Raw genomic sequence first — 16,668 nt, forward strand, 5'->3', positions numbered from 1 at the left:
CAGGGCTGGTGCTGAAGCATTTGCCAGCATAGCAGCATTGCCTGCAGACAGCAAATCCTGTCCACCAGTCCCTGCCGACTGCTCAGAAAAGCCTTCCCTGACTCCAGGGGCGTCCAGTGGTTGCTTCTTTCTCGGTGTTCACAATGTGTCCCTGCACATGCTCATTTGGCAGCGGACCATCAGGTATTTGAGAGTGTACTGCATACACCAGCGTGTGCATTCTCAGTGAAGACAATATTGCCCCGTGGGGGACAAATATTGGTTCTTGGGGGACAAAACAGTCTTAGCTATTACAATGGTTTGTGGCTCTCCAAAGGGCCACAGCACATAAACAGATACATGGTACATCAGTGGTATTAAATTTCATGGCATTGGGGGACTAGGCGATTGGGGAAATAAAGTCAAAAAGGGCTCACTACAGGGCAGGTAGCGATAATGAAATAGGTTGAGAAACACTGCCCTAGTGTATACGACATGCAAGCGTGTGGGAGGCATCTGAATTTTATAGCATATTATCAGGGAAAATACTAAGCAACTTGCTAACATGGTAGATTGCATGTGATTTTTTTCTGTTTATGAACTACAATACACTGTGTGATAGAGACCCTGAAGGCCTCGTGGGATGATGTGAACTTCCTCCTGCATTTACACTAGCAGCACATGGGGCACTGAAAATGCATCATCACACTGCAAATGGGTAACGTTTACACTTCAACCAGTGGAGGAGTGACCAGGAAAACCAGCACTGAGGGTGTGGATGCTGCTTGGGAGGCAGGTGCCGGAAGGCAGAGCTGAGCTCAGGCACGCGGCTCTGCATCCAGGGGCGATGCTGTGTTTCCTTCCACTCGTGGATGTGGTGGAGGGCACGGCGTGGTGGCTCATGCCTGTAATCCCAGCACTTTGGGAGGCTGAGGTGGGCAGATCACTTGAAGTCATGAGTTCAAGACTAGCCTGGCCAACATGGTGAAACCCTGTTTCTACTAAAAATACAAAAATTAGCCAGGCGTGGTGGCGGGCACCTGTAGTTCCAGCTACTCGGGAGGCTGAGGCAGGAAAATTGTTTGAACCCAGGAGGCAGAGGTTGCAGTGAGCTGAGGTTGCGCCACTGCACTCCAGCCTGGGTGACAGAGAGAGACTCTGTCCAAAAAAAAAGGGCCGGGCGCGGTGGCTCAAGCCTGTAATCCCAGCACTTTGGGAGGCCGAGACGGGCGGATCACGAGGTCAGGAGATCGAGACCATCCTGTCTCTACTAAAAATACAAAAACTTAGCCGGGCGAGGTGGCAGGCGCCTGTAGTCCCAGCTACTCGGGAGGCTGAGGCAGGAGAATGGCGTGAACCCGGGAGGCGGAGCTTGCAGTGAGCTGAGATCCGGCCACTGCACTCCAGCCTGGGTGACAGAGCGAGACTCCGTCTCAAAAAAAAAAAAAAAAAAAAAAGAAGAAGAAGAAGAAAAAGAAAACAGCCAGCCATTAGGAAAGAGAAGCAGCTTCCAGAAGAGTTGAAAATTTAGCTGTAGCTGAAAGACCTACCTAGAAGATATGTGATTTGGCCTGCCATGGTGGCTCATGCCTGTAATCCCAACACTTTGGGAGGTCAGGCAGGCGGATCATGACGTCAAGAGATCGAGACCATCCTGGCCAACGTGATGAAACCACATCTCTACTAAAAATACAAAAATTAGCTGGGCATGGTGGCGGGCACCTGTAACCCCAGCTACTTGGAAGGCTGAGGCAGGAGAATTGCTTGAATCCAGGAGACAGAGGTTGCAGTGAGACGAGATTGCGCCACTGCACTCCAGCCTGGGTGAGAGCATGAGATTCAGTCTCAGAAAAAAAAAAGAAAAAAAGATATGTGATTCCCAGAGAAATGTCATTCTTGGAGGCAACAGAATCCTGGAGGAATCCTGGAAGCTGGGCATACAACTACTGCCATGTTTCTGCCATGTTTACGAACTGCGGATGTCTGAAGGTTTAGGGGAAGCCTTCCCAAATGCCAAGGGTCTGCTACTACCACTGCCAAGAACCCACACCCCTGGGCATGCATGCCATGGGCAGGAGCTCTCCAGGCGCACAGTATTCAGCACACGTGACTGGACTTCACAGCACCTATCTGTGAAGAGAGTAGGGTGATGGTGAAGGGGGCCGCTGAGCAGGGTGCTGGGCTGCTCAGTTCTGTGGGCTCCCCAGGCCTCCTGGGGTCAGGGCGTGCTGGGCTATGTGATGCATCTGCCACCACCCCTGCCCTCCAGGAAATGACCAGTTTAAATACAAAAAGTGAGTGACAGTGTTGGGTGGTGCCATGGGTAGTGTGGCATCCCTGGGCTACACAGCAATATTAGCCACACTGCACTAGCCTTCAGGTATTTTAAGAGACTATGAGATTTTTAACATCGTATACAATGGGCCTGATGTGGTGGCTCAGGCCTGTAATCCTAACACTTTGGGAGTCTGCGGCAGGAGGAACACTTGAGGTCAGGAGTTTGAGACCAGTCTGGCCCACTTAGTGAAACCCCATTTCTACCAAAAATACAAAAATTAGCCATGTGTGGTGGCGGGTGCCTGTAATCTCAGCTACTTGGGAGGCTAAGGCAGGTGAATTGCTGGAATCCGGGAGGCAGAGGTTGTAGTGAACAGAGATTGCACCACTGCACTCCAGCCTGGGCAACAGAGTAAGACTCCATCTCAAAATAATAATAATAATAATAATAAATATACAATGTTTACTTTATTATTTATTTATTTTTAGACAGGGTCTAGCTCTACTGCCCAGACTGGAGTGTAATGGTGTGATTTTGGCTCACTGCAGGCTCAAGTGATCCTCCCACCTCAGCCTCCCAAGTTGCTGAGACTACAGGTGCTCACCACTATGCTGGGCTAATTTTTGTATTTTTTGTAGAGATGAGGTCTTGCTATGTTGCCCAGGCTGGTCTTGAATTCCTGGGGTCAAGAGATCCTCCCTCCTTGGCCTCCCAAAAGTGTTGGGATTATAGGCGTTAGCCACTGTGCTGGGCTTACAATGTTTACTTTATGCCCTGAAACTTGAGAACCTAACCTCCCGGATAGGATGGGTCCACATTGTCTGTGTATTTTCTCATTTAACGCTCATAACCATCCCCATGCCAGCAGGTAATGTATTACATCACCATTTCACCAAGATCTAAACCAGTCCTGAGAGGTTACAGAAACACCTACCCATGGCGCCACCCAACACCGTCACATGCTCGCTTTTTGTATTTAACCTGGTCATTTCTTGGAGGGCAGGGATGCTGGCAGATGCATCACATAGCCCAGCACCTCTTGGCCCCAGGAGGCCTGGGGAACCCACAGAACTGAGCAGCCCAGCACCTCGATCAACAGCCCCCTTCACCATCACTGTCCTCTTTTCTCAGATAGGTGGAGTGAAGTTCAGTTAATTCCACAGCCTTTTAGGAAGAAGCAGAGCCCACAACACAAAGCCAGCCCATGCAAGAGCAACAAGGCCTGTCTGCAAGTCAAAGGCCACCAGCCTCTGTGCACAAGAGCTTTCTTGCATCAGTTCCAAAACTCAAGCATTAGCTGGGTCAGGAGTAACCATACCTAGAGAGCCACAAAGAGTCCCAAGGAATTTTGTTAAGGTATCTAAGTAAAAACCCCTTACCTTCTGGCCAGCCCGAAGTCAATGATCTTAATTTGATGTCCTGTCTGATTGATGCACAATATGTTCTCCGGCTGGGAAAGAAAGAAGTCTGCTTAGCCCAAGCAATAGCTGAGGAGGTCTGCAGCTGCCACACTTGTCTATAGGCCTCTGTTTTCCAGCCTTCAAGGGACATAAATGGCTCAGGGCAGCCCTGCAAGGGCTGGATAGATAAAGGAAATACATGAAGGGACTGGCAAGACAATAAGGATTGGAGTGGACTGTGGGGAACTGGAGGCTCCCAGCCTGTGTAAAGGGACAGCACTACCCAGTCCCAGACACTGGTCACCATGTAGGAGTGTAGGCACAACGCCAGAGTTTCTCAGTCCTCAAGAGAAGCCGAGAATTCAGGGATTTTTGTTGTTGTTGTTGTTGTTGTTGTTTTGGTCAGTTTTGTTTTTAATTAAAAGAACAGAGGTGGGGTCTCACCATGTTGCCCAGGTTTGTCTCGAATTCCTGAGCTCAAGAGATCCTCCAGCCTCAGCCTCCCAAAGTGCTGAGCATACAGGTATGAGCCACCATGCCCAGCTAGGAATTCAGGTTTTTATGTGAAAATTCCATGCTTTTAAATGTTAACAACTAAATGAAATCTAAATTCACATCTCAGAGCCCAACAGAATACCTCTGTGAGGTATAATTGGCCCATGAACTGCTTGTATGGAACTACTGGTTTGGGGGTGGGTTCCCAACCCTGGCTGTATGTTGGAATCATCAGGGGAGCTTTTAGAATCCCAATGTTATACTGGAATGCTAAGAGAATTAAAAAAAGAAAAAGAAAAAGAAAAAATCCCAGTGCCCAGGCCTCAACCCTGACCAATTACATCAGAATCTCTGGGGTAACACCAAAGCATCACTGGTTGGTTAAGGAGAGCAGAGCTGCTGAATGTCCACCTGCCACTCTGCAGTGACAGCTGTGGCCCATGGCATGAGGGTGGCAGCCTTGGCACGCCTCCCCTCTTACGGCATTTGGATCAGCTCTGAGGCCCTGAGGGAGTCTGGAAGGATGCTCTCTGCTCATGCATGACAAATTTGGGGGTAAGTGTGTTGGGGGTTTGGGGAGAGAAGCTGAATGAAGATGTAGGGCTTATGACAGACAGGACTTTGCAGACCTAGGGTCTAGTGCCTGAGGCCTAGGGGCTCATTACCTGGTTCTGTAGCCCTAGATGAGTCCCTCTCCATTCCTGAAGACTCAACGTCTCCATATGTAAAACGGGAGTAATAACCTCTTCCTGTCTGCCCCTCAGGAGGGTGTGAGGATAAAATGACATAACATGCATGAAACACTTTACAGCTTCCAAAGCAAATGTCAGCTACTGTTTCTCCCAACAGAAGCTTTCACTCTTACTTATGTTACAATGGGGTTGTACAATTCCTTCAGAAAGGTGTGAGAGAGTGGTGTTTAAAAATCTCTATGTCTTCTATATAGGATCTAGAATAACACTATCTGATAAAAATATAACACAAGCCACATATATAGTAATTTAAAGTTTTCTAGTATGCACATTTAAAAGGGTCAAAAGAAACAGGTGAACTTAAATTTTATAACATTTTAAGTAATACAAATAATACTGATTTTTTCCATAAAACTCACCTTTTTTGGGGTGGGGGTGGGGATAGTGTTTCACTCTTGTCGCCCAGGCTGGAGTGCAGTGACACAATCTCGGCTCACTGCAATCTCCGCCTCCCGGGTTCAAGTTATTCTCCTGCCTCAGCCTCCTGAGTAGCTAGGATTACAGGCGTGGGCCACCACGCCCAGCTAATTTGTTTGTATTTTTAGTTGAGACAGGTTTCACCATGTTGGCCAGGCTGGTCTCAAACTCCTGACCTCAGGTGATCAGACTGCCTCGGCCTTCCAAAGTACTGGGATTACAGGTGTGAACCACCTCGCCCATCCAGAACTCACCATTTTAAAGTGTGCAATTCATTTATTTTTAGTATATTCACAGAGTTGTGCAATGATATCACTATGTAACTTTGGAACATTTTCATCACTTCAAAAAAAAAAAAACAAACCCATACCCATCATCAGTCCCTGTCCATTCTCCCCTCACTTCCCATGCCATGGCAATCATTAATGTCCTCTTTCTCTGTGGATTTGCCTATTCTGGACATTTCATATAAACAGAATCATAAAACATATGGCCTTTTGTGTCTGATTTATTTCACTTACCAGAATGTTTTCAAGGTTTATCCATGTTGTGTAGCAGGTATCAGCACTTCATTCCTTTTCATGGCTAAATAATATTCCATTGTATGGATTAGACCATATTTTGTTTATCCATTAACTAATAAAATTAATGAACATTTGGGTTGTTTACACTTCTGGCTATTATAAATAATGCTGCTAAAAACATTTGTGTACAAGTTTTTGTGTCAACTTATGTTTTAATTCTCTTAGGGGTATACCTAGGAGTAAAATTGCTGGGTTATATGGTAATTCTATGTTTAGCATTTTTAGGAACTGCCAAACTTTTTAAAAAGTGAATGCACATTTTACAACCCACCAGCAATGTATGAGGGTTCCAATTTTCCCATATCCTAGCTAATGCTTTTTTTTTTTTTTTTTTTTTTTGAGATAGGGTTTCACTCTTGTCACCCAGGCTAGAATGCAGTGAGTGCTTTGATCTCTGCTCACTGCAACCTCTGCCTCCCGGGTTCAAGTGATTCTCCTGCCTCAGCCTCCCAAGTAGCTGGGATTACAGGCATGTGCCACGACACCCAGATAATTTTGTATTTTTAGTAGCGACTGGGCTTCTCCATGTTGGTCAGGCTGGTCTCAAACTCCAGACCTCAGGTGATCCACCTGCTTTGGCCTCAAAACAAACAAACAAACAAACAAACAAACAAACAAACATTTGGTATAATTCACCAGTGAAGCCATATGGGCCTGGGCTTTGCTTTGTGGATAGTTTTTGGTTACTAATTCAATCTCTAATTGCTATAAGTCTATTCAGATTTTCTATTTCTTCTTGAGCCAGTTTCACTAGTTGGTGTCTTCCTAGAAATTTGTCCATTTCTTCTAGGTGCTCTGACTTATTGGCATACAATTTTTTATCATATTTCTTTATAATCCTTTTTTATTTCTGTAAGACCAGTAGTAATGTCTCCTCTTTTATTCCTGATTTTAGTCACTTGCATCTTCTCTTTCTCTTGGTTAGTATAGCTAAATATTTGCCAATTTATTGATCTTTCTAAAGAACTAACTTTGGTTTTAATGATTTTCTATATTTTTTTCTGTTTTTTATGCTCCAATTTTTATTTCCCTCATTCTGATTGCTTTGAGTCAATCAGACTCAAAGAACTTGCTGTTCTTTTTCTAGTGTCTTTTTTCCCCCTTTGAAACGGGGTCCTGCTCTATTGCCCAGGCTGGAGTGCAGTGGCACAATCATACCTCACTATAGCCTCCAACTTCTGGGCTTAAGCAATCCTGCCTCAGCCTCCCAAGTAACTAGGACTACAGACATGGCTAATTAAAAATAATTTTGTTTTTTAAAGACAGGGTCTCACTATGCTGCCCAGGCTAGTCTCAAACTCCTGGCTTCAAGAAATCCTCCTGTCTTGGCCCCCTAAAGTGCTGGGATTACAGACTAATAATATATTTTATTTAACTGGATATATCCAAAATAGTATCATGTCTAAATACTGATGCAATTGTGTCCATTCTTTTTCATATTGTCTTTGAAATCCATTTGAAATCCAGTGTATATTTTACATCTACAGTGTATCTCAATTCAGACCTTAAGTTTTCATCAGAATTTTTTTTTTTTTTTTTGAGACAAGTCTCACTCTGTTTCCCAGGCTGGAGTGCAGTGACACGAGCTCAGCTCACTGCAAGCTCCGCCTCCTGGGTTCACGCCATTCTCCCACCTCAGCCTCCTGAGTAGCTGGGACTACAGGCTCCCGCCACCACGCCCGGCTAATTTTGTTTTTGTATTTTTAGTAGAGACAAGGTTTCACCATGTTAGCCAGGATGGTCTCGATCTCCTGACCTCGTGGTCCCCCCACCCCGGCCTCCCAAAGTGCTGGGATTACAGGCGTGAGCCACCGCGCCCAGCCCAGAAATATTTTATCTGTATTTAGATTTCAAGAAATTTAGAGTTGAAAAGTAAATTCATATATCCAAATTGTTCCAAACATACTAATAGTTTTCCAATAACTGCATCAAGGGTCAGTTTATTAATTTAAATTAATAAAATGTAAAGTTTGGTTAGTCATACTAGCTACATTTCAAGTGTTTAGTGGCCCCATGTGGCTTGTGGCTATTGTCTTGGACAGTGCAGTTCCAGAGCTCTTTCTCTATATTTAATCCACACAACACCCCAAGAGGTAGGTATTATGTTTCTCTATTTCACAATTGATGAGTTTAAAGAACTTACCCCAAGTCTCACAATCAGAAGGGGCTAAACCCCCACAGCCCCTTTAATACAAGTGGCAAGAACAGATATCCTTGTCTTATTCCTGATTTTAAGGAGAAAACATTCAGTCTCCTACTACAAACTATAGCGTTAGCTGAGAGAAACAGCCTCAGCAGCGATCTCCTCTCTGCTGCAGCCACAGGCGGTGCCCCAAAGGCTGGTCCTTGCCCCAGAATCACAGGGCAGGTTCCTGAGCTTTTCCTGGCTGCCCACCGCAGAGCAGCTGGTGCAGGAGGCTTGGGATGAGCTCTAATGAGCAAAAGGGGCCTGAGGCCAATCTCCTCACCCCTACCAACTTTCCAAGCACCCCACCTTACAGTCTGATGTCCACAAGGAAAGACGGTCAGAAGGGGCAATGTGAATCCTCACAGATGCAGCCAACCCACCGGCCTTCTGTGGGGAGCCACCGACATTCACCCCCTTCCTGAAATGAGTTGTAAAGAAACACCCTCCTTTTGGCCCAGAGGAGTGGAAAATCACAGAAACTCCCACCATGTCTCAAGTGATTGCTATCAGCCAGGCACCGTGCCCAGGGTGTTATGTACCTGACACTCCCAGGACACTCCTAGGAGACAAAATAGTGGAATTCAAAAGTGTATTCACTCCATAGAGTATCACACAGCTCTTACAGAGAATGAGGAAAGATGTCTATACTGTATGACTAACAAAAGCAACATTAAAAACAAGATGTGGGCCAGATGTGGTGGCTCACGCCTGTAATCCCAGCACTTTGGGAGGCTAAGGCAGGATTGCCTGAGTCCAGGAGTTTAAGACCAACCTGGGCAACATGGTGAATCCTTCTCTCTATAAAAAATAGAAAAATTAGCCAAGTTTGGTGGCACGCACCTGTAGTCCTAGCTACTTGGGAGACTGAGGATCACTTAAGCCTGGGAGGTCGAGGCTGCAGTGAGCTATGATGGCACCACTGCACTCCAGCCTGGGCAACAGAGAGAGGCCCTGTCTCCAAAAAAAAGAGAGGAGAGAGGAGAGAGAGAGAAAGAGAAAGAAAGTCAGAAAGAAAGAGAGAAAGAGAGAGAGAGAGGAATGCATTGTAGGATCTCCTTTTGTGTGTGTGTGAGTCATGCCAGCTTGCTCACAGAGAAGTCCCCTCAGCAGGGAGGCCTGGTGGGAGGAACTTTCACTGTGTATTTTACACACTATTCTGCTGTCTATATTTGTTACCAAAAGCCTATGTTCCCTTTTGATCTTTTAAAAAAACTAATCTTAAAGGTATTTTTAAAGAAGAAAAGCTCATTGTTTCACTTAATCTTCAAATAATACTTAAAGAGGTACAATTATCCAGATGGAAGAACTACAGCCCCAAGAGGCAGCAAGAGTGGCCTGTCCAGACTCCAGAACTACAAAATGACAGAGAGCCAGGAATGGAAGCTGGGGCTGTCTGTGGACAGAGCTCTCAATGGTGAGAGCACGCCAAGGGCTAGGGCATCAGGGGCCCCTACCGCATGCCCAGGGCAGAACCCACCTTGAGGTCCAGGTGCAGGATGTAGTGCTGGTGCAGGTAATGCACGCCCTCACAGATCTGCCTGGTGAACAGGACCACATCCAGTTCGGTCAGGTGGTACTTCTCATCAGTGATCCGGTCGAAGAGCTCACCCCCGTCCACGCTGCCAGAGCAAAGGGAGAGGCAGGTACCAGCCTGAGCAAGGCTCTTCAGGGCTTGTCCACTGTCATCACGGGGCCAAAAGAGGCCAGCCTGGGTAGGCCCACTGTCACACCTCATGGGTCACAGGGCTGCTGCCATTGCCATTGGGTTTTTTGCGTGTTTTGTTTTTAGACAGAGTCTCACCCTGTCGCCCAGGCTAGAGTGCAGTGGCGCAATCTCTGCTCACTGCAACCTCCGTCTCCTGGGTTCAAGTGATTCTCCTGCCTCAGCCTTCTGAGAAGTTGGGATTATAGGTGCTCACCACCACACTCAGCTAATTTTTGTATTTTTTCATAGAAACAGGGTTTCACCGTGTTGGTCAGGCTTGTCTTGAACTCCTGACCTCAGGTGATCTGCCCGCCTCAGCCTCCCAAAGTGCTGGGATTACAGGCGTGAGTCACCATACCAGGCCTGCCACTGGGGTTTTACTGGGACCTTTGCTCCAGTCCACTCCCAGCAAAGATTAGGGGTGGTAAAAAGGAAGTGACAGATCAAAGGGAAGAAGGGATGGCCATCAGTGTTGATGATCCAGGCACACTCTAGATGGTCCTGACCAGGGCCGCGAACTCATTCGCCTATGGAGGCCAACTCGGACCTTTGTGGCATAAGCCTAAATGGACCAATGAGGCCATCCGTGAAGCAAACATGTTCTGAAGACACACAGTCTTTCACTTATTTTTTGTTTTTCCACTTTCGATAAGGACATGACATGACAAACGCTTTATTCTCTTCAGCTGCGCCCCGAAGGAAAACAGCAACACAAATGCAAATATGAATGGCCTCTGAGTCCTTGGCCCCAGCACTGGGGCGGTTGGGAGTGCTGGGGATTGTGGCAGAGGAAGCCTGGTCACCCTGTCTACAAACGGCAGTCCCTGGAAGCTCCCACACATCATTTCCACTTGGAAAGGCAGGCCCGGCATTTACAACATCTTTTAAGTTTTCGAGAAAAGCCAGATATCTAGGTTTTAATGTGAAGATCCTAATTTCCAATGGTTAACAACGAATCCCACATTACTAAAAATAGGCAGAGTGTGGTGGCTCACACTTGTAATGCCAGCATTTTGGGAAGCTGAGGCAGGAGGATTGCTTGAGTTCAGGAGTTCAAGACCAGCCTGGGCAACATAGCAAGACCTCATCTCTACAAAAATTTTTAAAATTAGCTGGGCATGGTGGCACATGCCTGTGGTCACAGCTTCATGGAAGGCTGAGGTGGGAGGATCACTGGAGTCTGGAAGTTCGAGGCTGCAGTGAGCTGTGATCACACCACTGCACTCCAGCCTGGGCAACAGAGTAAGACCTTGTCTCTAAAAAAAAATTTCAATTTAATTTTCAAAAAATTACTAAAAATAGTATAGGCCAATCAACATACGTACACCTGCAGGTCAAATCAGGCTCACTGGCCACTGGTTTGTGAGGAAGTTGCTTTGTCCTCCACATTCCATATTGGAGGTCAAATAGCCAAGCCAGAGAAGACAGGATGACACGACCCTGGACATGTCAGGAAGGGGAAAGGACAGAGAGGGCTTTGCCTTGAATTAAGGCTCTAAGCCCTAGCGCTGAGCCCTGGCTTGAGCCGAGGCGGCCGCCCCGCCTCTGATACTCACTACTCCATGACGAGGGTGCAGCTGTGCTTGCTCTCGAAGGCATCATAGAGCTGGATCAGGTTCACGTGGCTAAGCTGGTTCATGATGTTGATCTCGTTCTTCACATCCTCCTTAGGGGAACCAGAGGACAGAGGGATTTCCAAGCGAATGAGTCAGGAGGAGGAGCCAGCTGACCTCCCAACACAGACACAGAACTCCTCATCCTTCCTCAGTTTCCTATTCTCACACCAGGTCTCCCTGACTCAACACCCAAACCAGATTCTACAACACAAAGGGCCTGAGTGTGACCCACTCATCTCACAGACAGGAAACCTAAGGCCCAACAAGGACAGGAGAGCTGACTGGAGGGTGGGAATCCTGGAAAAGAGCAGGAATAAGTAGCGTTTCCAGCGCAGCATGGGAGCCTGGGGGCCCTGAGGGAAGGAAAGGAATCCTGAGGCTAGCCATAGGGACCTGGCCCAGGCAGATGCCTCACCCGGTCCTTGGCGCTCTTCACTTTGATGATCTTGGCAGCCAGTGGGAGGCCTGTGGACTTCTCTGTGCACCTGTGGACCTGGCCAAACCGGCCCCTGCAGAGACACAGCCACACGGCAGGCTGAGAGCCCAGAGGCTCATCCCACACCCATCCCCGGACTTCTGGGTCCAACTCCTCCACACACAGGTCATGTGGACCATCTTACATCCCAGAGTGCAGCCTGTCATCACCCCAAAACCCTGCTGACTATCCTGAAACCTGCAAAGCAACTCTTCACCCCACACCACCCAGGCCATCCTGCACCCCAGGGAACATCCCCTCACCCCACACCACCCAGACCATTCCACACCCCAGGGAACATCCCCTCACCCCACACCACCTGGGCTATCCACCCTAAAGAAGCTTCTCCTCACCCCACCCCATGTTGGCTCTCTGGCCACCTCCAGGCTGTGCCTCCCATACCCATAGGGTGCCTGCCCTCCCGAGCCTCCCCTCCCCGACGCCACGTGGGCTCTCCTGTCCTCTCAGGCTATTCTCTTTCCTCCACTCTGTGGGCCGTCATGCACCCCACACCGTACGGGATGTCCCACCCCAGCCTGGGCTCCATTAGCTCGAGAGAGTCATCCTGCTGCACCCACCCCAGTTCTCCAGGTGGTCCCGACCCCACCCCGTGACTCCTGCTCTGAGCCCCCCCCACCAAGGCAGATGCCCACCTACCCTCCCAAGACTTCGTGCTGGCACACCTCGTAATCTGCCGAGATGGAGGTCTCCTTGACGCTCACTACCCGGTGTTCAAAAGGAGCTGGCGGGGCCGGACTGTCATCTGCTCGGGAGGCAACAGGAACCCGTGAGCCTCCTCTGTGCAGCCCACACCTCTCGGTCACCTATGCCAGACCCACTTAGCTTCCCTTGGTCCACCAGGCCCTACGGCCAACCCTGGTATTTGAAACCTTTTCTCCAAACCATCTCGGTAGAGCCATCCATTCGGCAGAGAAGGGAGCTGAGTGTCAGAGAGGTGAGGTGACCACCGAGGTCACACAGGGAGCCCGTGACAGACGACACTCAAATCCGGGTCTCCCAGCACCCAGGACAGTGCCCTTGGCAAGGCTGAGAAGTTCTATCCAGTCTGTTCATGATGTCTAGAAGGCGATCCTAGTGGATCTGTGTGGCCCGCAGGAAACAGAGGGCCCACGTGGACAAGGTGATGGGGCAGTTAGTGACGCCACTATTTTTAAAGGGCCTGTAAAGTCAGGGCTGTGGAAACTCGCGCTGGTATTATGAGAGGGAGGCAGCTGGAGAAATAAACATCCACCCTCTCTCCTCTCGCCCTCCATCTCCTGCCAGCTGAGCCCAACCAGAAGCTCAGCATGACAGCCCGTGATGGAGCCAGGGGGCAGGCCCCGGGGCACAGGACTGGGGAGGGGGTCAACAGGGTATCTGTCTGCAAGGGAAATAGAGGACAGCCAGCACTTGGAAAGGTTTGTTTGCTTGTTTGTTTTTTAATGGTTTAGGGTTGTTTTATTTTAATCTTGTCCTTCAGAGGTGATATGAATACCTAGAAATCTTACAGGAAATAGACTAAATGAATAAAACAGAATCTAGAACACACAGCAAGTGCAGTGGTGTGAACCGGTTGTGCATCAAGGGCTGGAAGGAAGTCGGCTCGGCTGGCTCAGCTGGCGTTTGTTTGTTCAGGGCTCGCCACGGGAGCACTCTGCCTGCTCTCCGACTACAGGGAACTCTGAGAGCGGTCCGTGGACAATTCTCAGACCAAGAGGGTGTGACCCTAGGGCTGGAGGGGTTGAGGGCTTTTAGGTCACAAGAACACACCCTGGGTCACTAGCCTGGGTGGGTGGGAACCGCTGACAGTGGTCACATACTCCAATTCATGTCTTTGCTTTTTAACAGAAGCCTTCTCTCTCTATATCCAAAATGAGACTCATGGAGGCAAGCGCAGGCAGGCAGGTGGCGGTTAAGAATCCTCCCCAGTGGCCAGCCACAGTGGCTCATGCCTGCAATCCCAAAGCTCTGGGAGGCCGAGGCTGGAGGATCACTTGAACCCAGGTCAAGCCTGCAAGGAACTATGATCGTGCCACTGGACTCCAGCCTGGGCAACAGAGCAAGACCCTGTCTCCAAAAAAGGGAAATGTACCCAGGTGGGCCACACATGTCCCCTCTCCCTTACCCCTGCAGCCAGCCCAAGTTCAGGCCCCACATCTCTGTGCCTTGGTCTCCAGCCCCAGGATGTACCTGGAGATGTTCCCGACTCTTGGACGCTCCCAGACTCATATGAGCTACCCCTGGAAGTTTCAGGAAGACTCCCCAGGAGTAGGGGCTCCAAACTCCCTCCCCTCAGGGCTCATGTCTAACCAGCCAACAGCCCCACTTACCCAGAACCACGCTGCCAGCCTCGACGCCTGGGGGCATCCTCCTTACTGCTTCGGCTCTCCCTGGAGCCCTGGCTGCACAGTCCTGCTCAGGCTCAGGGTTTCCTGCTCCTGGGCCTTTGCCCTGCTGCAGGCCCAGGGCCCCAACTGCGTGGTCATCGTCGTCCCTCCTGGCCAAGCTTGGTCTCGTGCTAGGCTCAACCCCAGCCCTTTGATCCTCCTCTGACTTCGCCCCCCTGGGGCTGCTGCTCTCCTGCAGTGGGGAGAGCTCTCTGGCTCCTTCAGGAGTCTGTTCTCTGGGCTCCGTCCCAGGGGCTTGGAGGCAGCGCCCAGTCCCAGGTGGGCCCTGCTCGCCTGGCTGGGCAGCTGCTGGAGCCTCTGTGGCGGGGCTGGGTCCAAGGCTGCCCCTGCGTGTCACCAGCATCTCCCCAGGAGTATCCATCTCTTGCATGTGGATGGAGATCCTGGGGCAGAGAGAAACACGGTGCTGAGGTTAGAGGCAAGGACTCCAGAGTCAGAACAGATGTGGGTTCCAATGCCCACTGCTGCCATCATTGACAATGGCCCTGAGGCCCTGCTAGACAGGACACCAGGGCAGGAGCTGGCTTCAGTGGCAGGTGGTGCCATCAGCTCTCAGGATCCCGCTGGATGAGGGTCCCGGGAAGCTTGACGGTGGACAGGGGTGAGGACCATACACCCCCAAGAACCTGTTTCTGCCCCAGGAGAACTGAGGCCTGTAGGAGGTAGGCCCAGGTCCCTCTACCTTCCCCGGGCCCTGTTCCCCTTTCACTTAAATGAAGAGAAGGAGAAACCAAGTCAAACGTCACACTGGAAGCCCCAGTTCAGAAGTATTTGTTTAAAATCAGTCAATTTCAGTTGGGCACAGTGGCTCACACCTGTAATCCCAGTACTTTGGGAGGCCAACATGGGAGGATCTCTTGAGGCCAGGAGTTTGAGACCAGCCTGGGCAACATAGCAAGACTCCATCTTTACAAAAAATAATTTTAAAAAACTTAGCCAGGAGTGATGGTCCCAGATACTCAGGCTGAGGCAGGAGGATTGTTTAAACCCAGGAGATGGAGGCTACAGTGAGCTATGATCATACCACTGCACTCCAGCCTGGGCAACAGAGTGAGAGAACCTGTCTCAAAAAATAAAATAGAATAAAATAAAATCAGGCAATTCTCATAAAAAACTAGACTTTCTGTTCATCTTGAACAAACAGAAGAGCTAGCTGTGCTGGGCCCACGTGCCCACGTGGTTGAAGAACAGCCTTCCACCTCAGCACAGGCCCTGCGCACCCTGGCGATGCCCCAGCTCACTTCACTCCTTTTCACTACCCAGACCTTGCAATACTAGGGTTTGTGAGCCCAGCTGGAGGTGGGAAAGGCCCTCTGAACCCCGACCTCCAGAAGGAAAGACCCTGATCCTGCCAGTCACGTCACCCGGGAATCCAGACCCTCCCTCTCTGAGTCTCCCCAACTCTGGCTGCCTCTCGGTGGGGCTTCTTTTTGCTGGGCCACAGTCCCACAGCATGGGGTCTATGTGTGTTGGGGGGGTGAGGGTGACAGTGTCTGGCGGGGACTGAGTCTCAGCAGGGAGGCAGGTGGCCTTGATTCTGGGCTTAGCTCTGCCAGCAGGTTGCTGGACAGCTTTGGATAAATCTGGCCTCAGTTCCCTCTTTTGTCATCAGGGACAGTGACACCTTACAGATGTACCAAGAGTCAATCAAGAGAGGAAGGCACAAATGCAGGGGTTCAAAAGGCCTAAAATGGTGCAACTGCTGTGGAAAACTGGAGGCTCTTCAGAAATTAAAAGTAGGATTACCGTATGTTTCAGCAACTCCACTTCTGGGTATATATCCGAGAGAATCCAAAGCAGAGTCTCCAAGAGACATCTGTCCCCTCATAACGGTAGCAGCATTATCCACAACAGTCAAAAGGTGGAAGCAACCCAAATGCCCAGTGACAGATAATGCACAGGTGGTGTCTATGCGTTATATAGCACAGAATACTATTCAGTCTTAGAAACGAGGGACGTTCTGACACGTGCTACAGCGCTGATGGACCCTGAGGACACTGTGCTCAGTGAAATGAGCCAGGCACAAAAAGACAAATCCTGTGGCCAGGTGTGGTGGCTCACATCTGTAATCCCAGCTCTTTGGGAGGCCAAGGAGGATGGATCACCTGAGGTCAGGAGTTTGATACCAGACTGGCCAACATGAAGAAAGCCCATCTCGACTAAAAATACAAAAATTAGCCGGGTGCTGTGGCACATGCCTGTAGTCCCAGCTACTTGGGAGGCTGAGGCAGGAGAATCGCGAATCGCTTGAACCCGGGAGGTGGAGTTTGCAGTGAGCTGAGATCACGCCACTGCACTCCAGCCTGGGTGACAGAGTGAGACTCTATCTCAAAAAAAAAAAAAAAAGAAAAGACAAATCCCGTATGATTCC

At 49.5% G+C, this 16,668-nt stretch overlaps 1 protein-coding gene across 8 annotated transcripts in view; it reads right to left on the minus strand.

Moving 5' to 3' along the window:
* MYLK3 (myosin light chain kinase 3) overlaps window positions 1-16,668 on the minus strand; it is a 56,320-nt gene that overhangs the window by 10,739 nt on the left and 28,913 nt on the right. For all 8 annotated transcript variants that reach the window (XM_015126075.3, XM_015126076.3, XM_015126077.3 and 5 more), the window contains 6 exons: window positions 14,220-14,680; window positions 12,547-12,652; window positions 11,830-11,923; window positions 11,355-11,464; window positions 9,571-9,712; window positions 3,637-3,707 (listed from right to left, as the gene is read on the minus strand). In XM_015126075.3, coding sequence (XP_014981561.2) covers window positions 3,637-3,707; window positions 9,571-9,712; window positions 11,355-11,464; window positions 11,830-11,923; window positions 12,547-12,652; window positions 14,220-14,680 — 984 coding nt within the window. The remainder of the gene's footprint in view (window positions 1-3,636; window positions 3,708-9,570; window positions 9,713-11,354; window positions 11,465-11,829; window positions 11,924-12,546; window positions 12,653-14,219; window positions 14,681-16,668) is intronic.

Source organism: Macaca mulatta, chromosome 20, assembly GCF_049350105.2.
Source record: "Macaca mulatta isolate MMU2019108-1 chromosome 20, T2T-MMU8v2.0, whole genome shotgun sequence".
NCBI classification, from domain to species: domain Eukaryota; kingdom Metazoa; phylum Chordata; class Mammalia; order Primates; family Cercopithecidae; genus Macaca; species Macaca mulatta.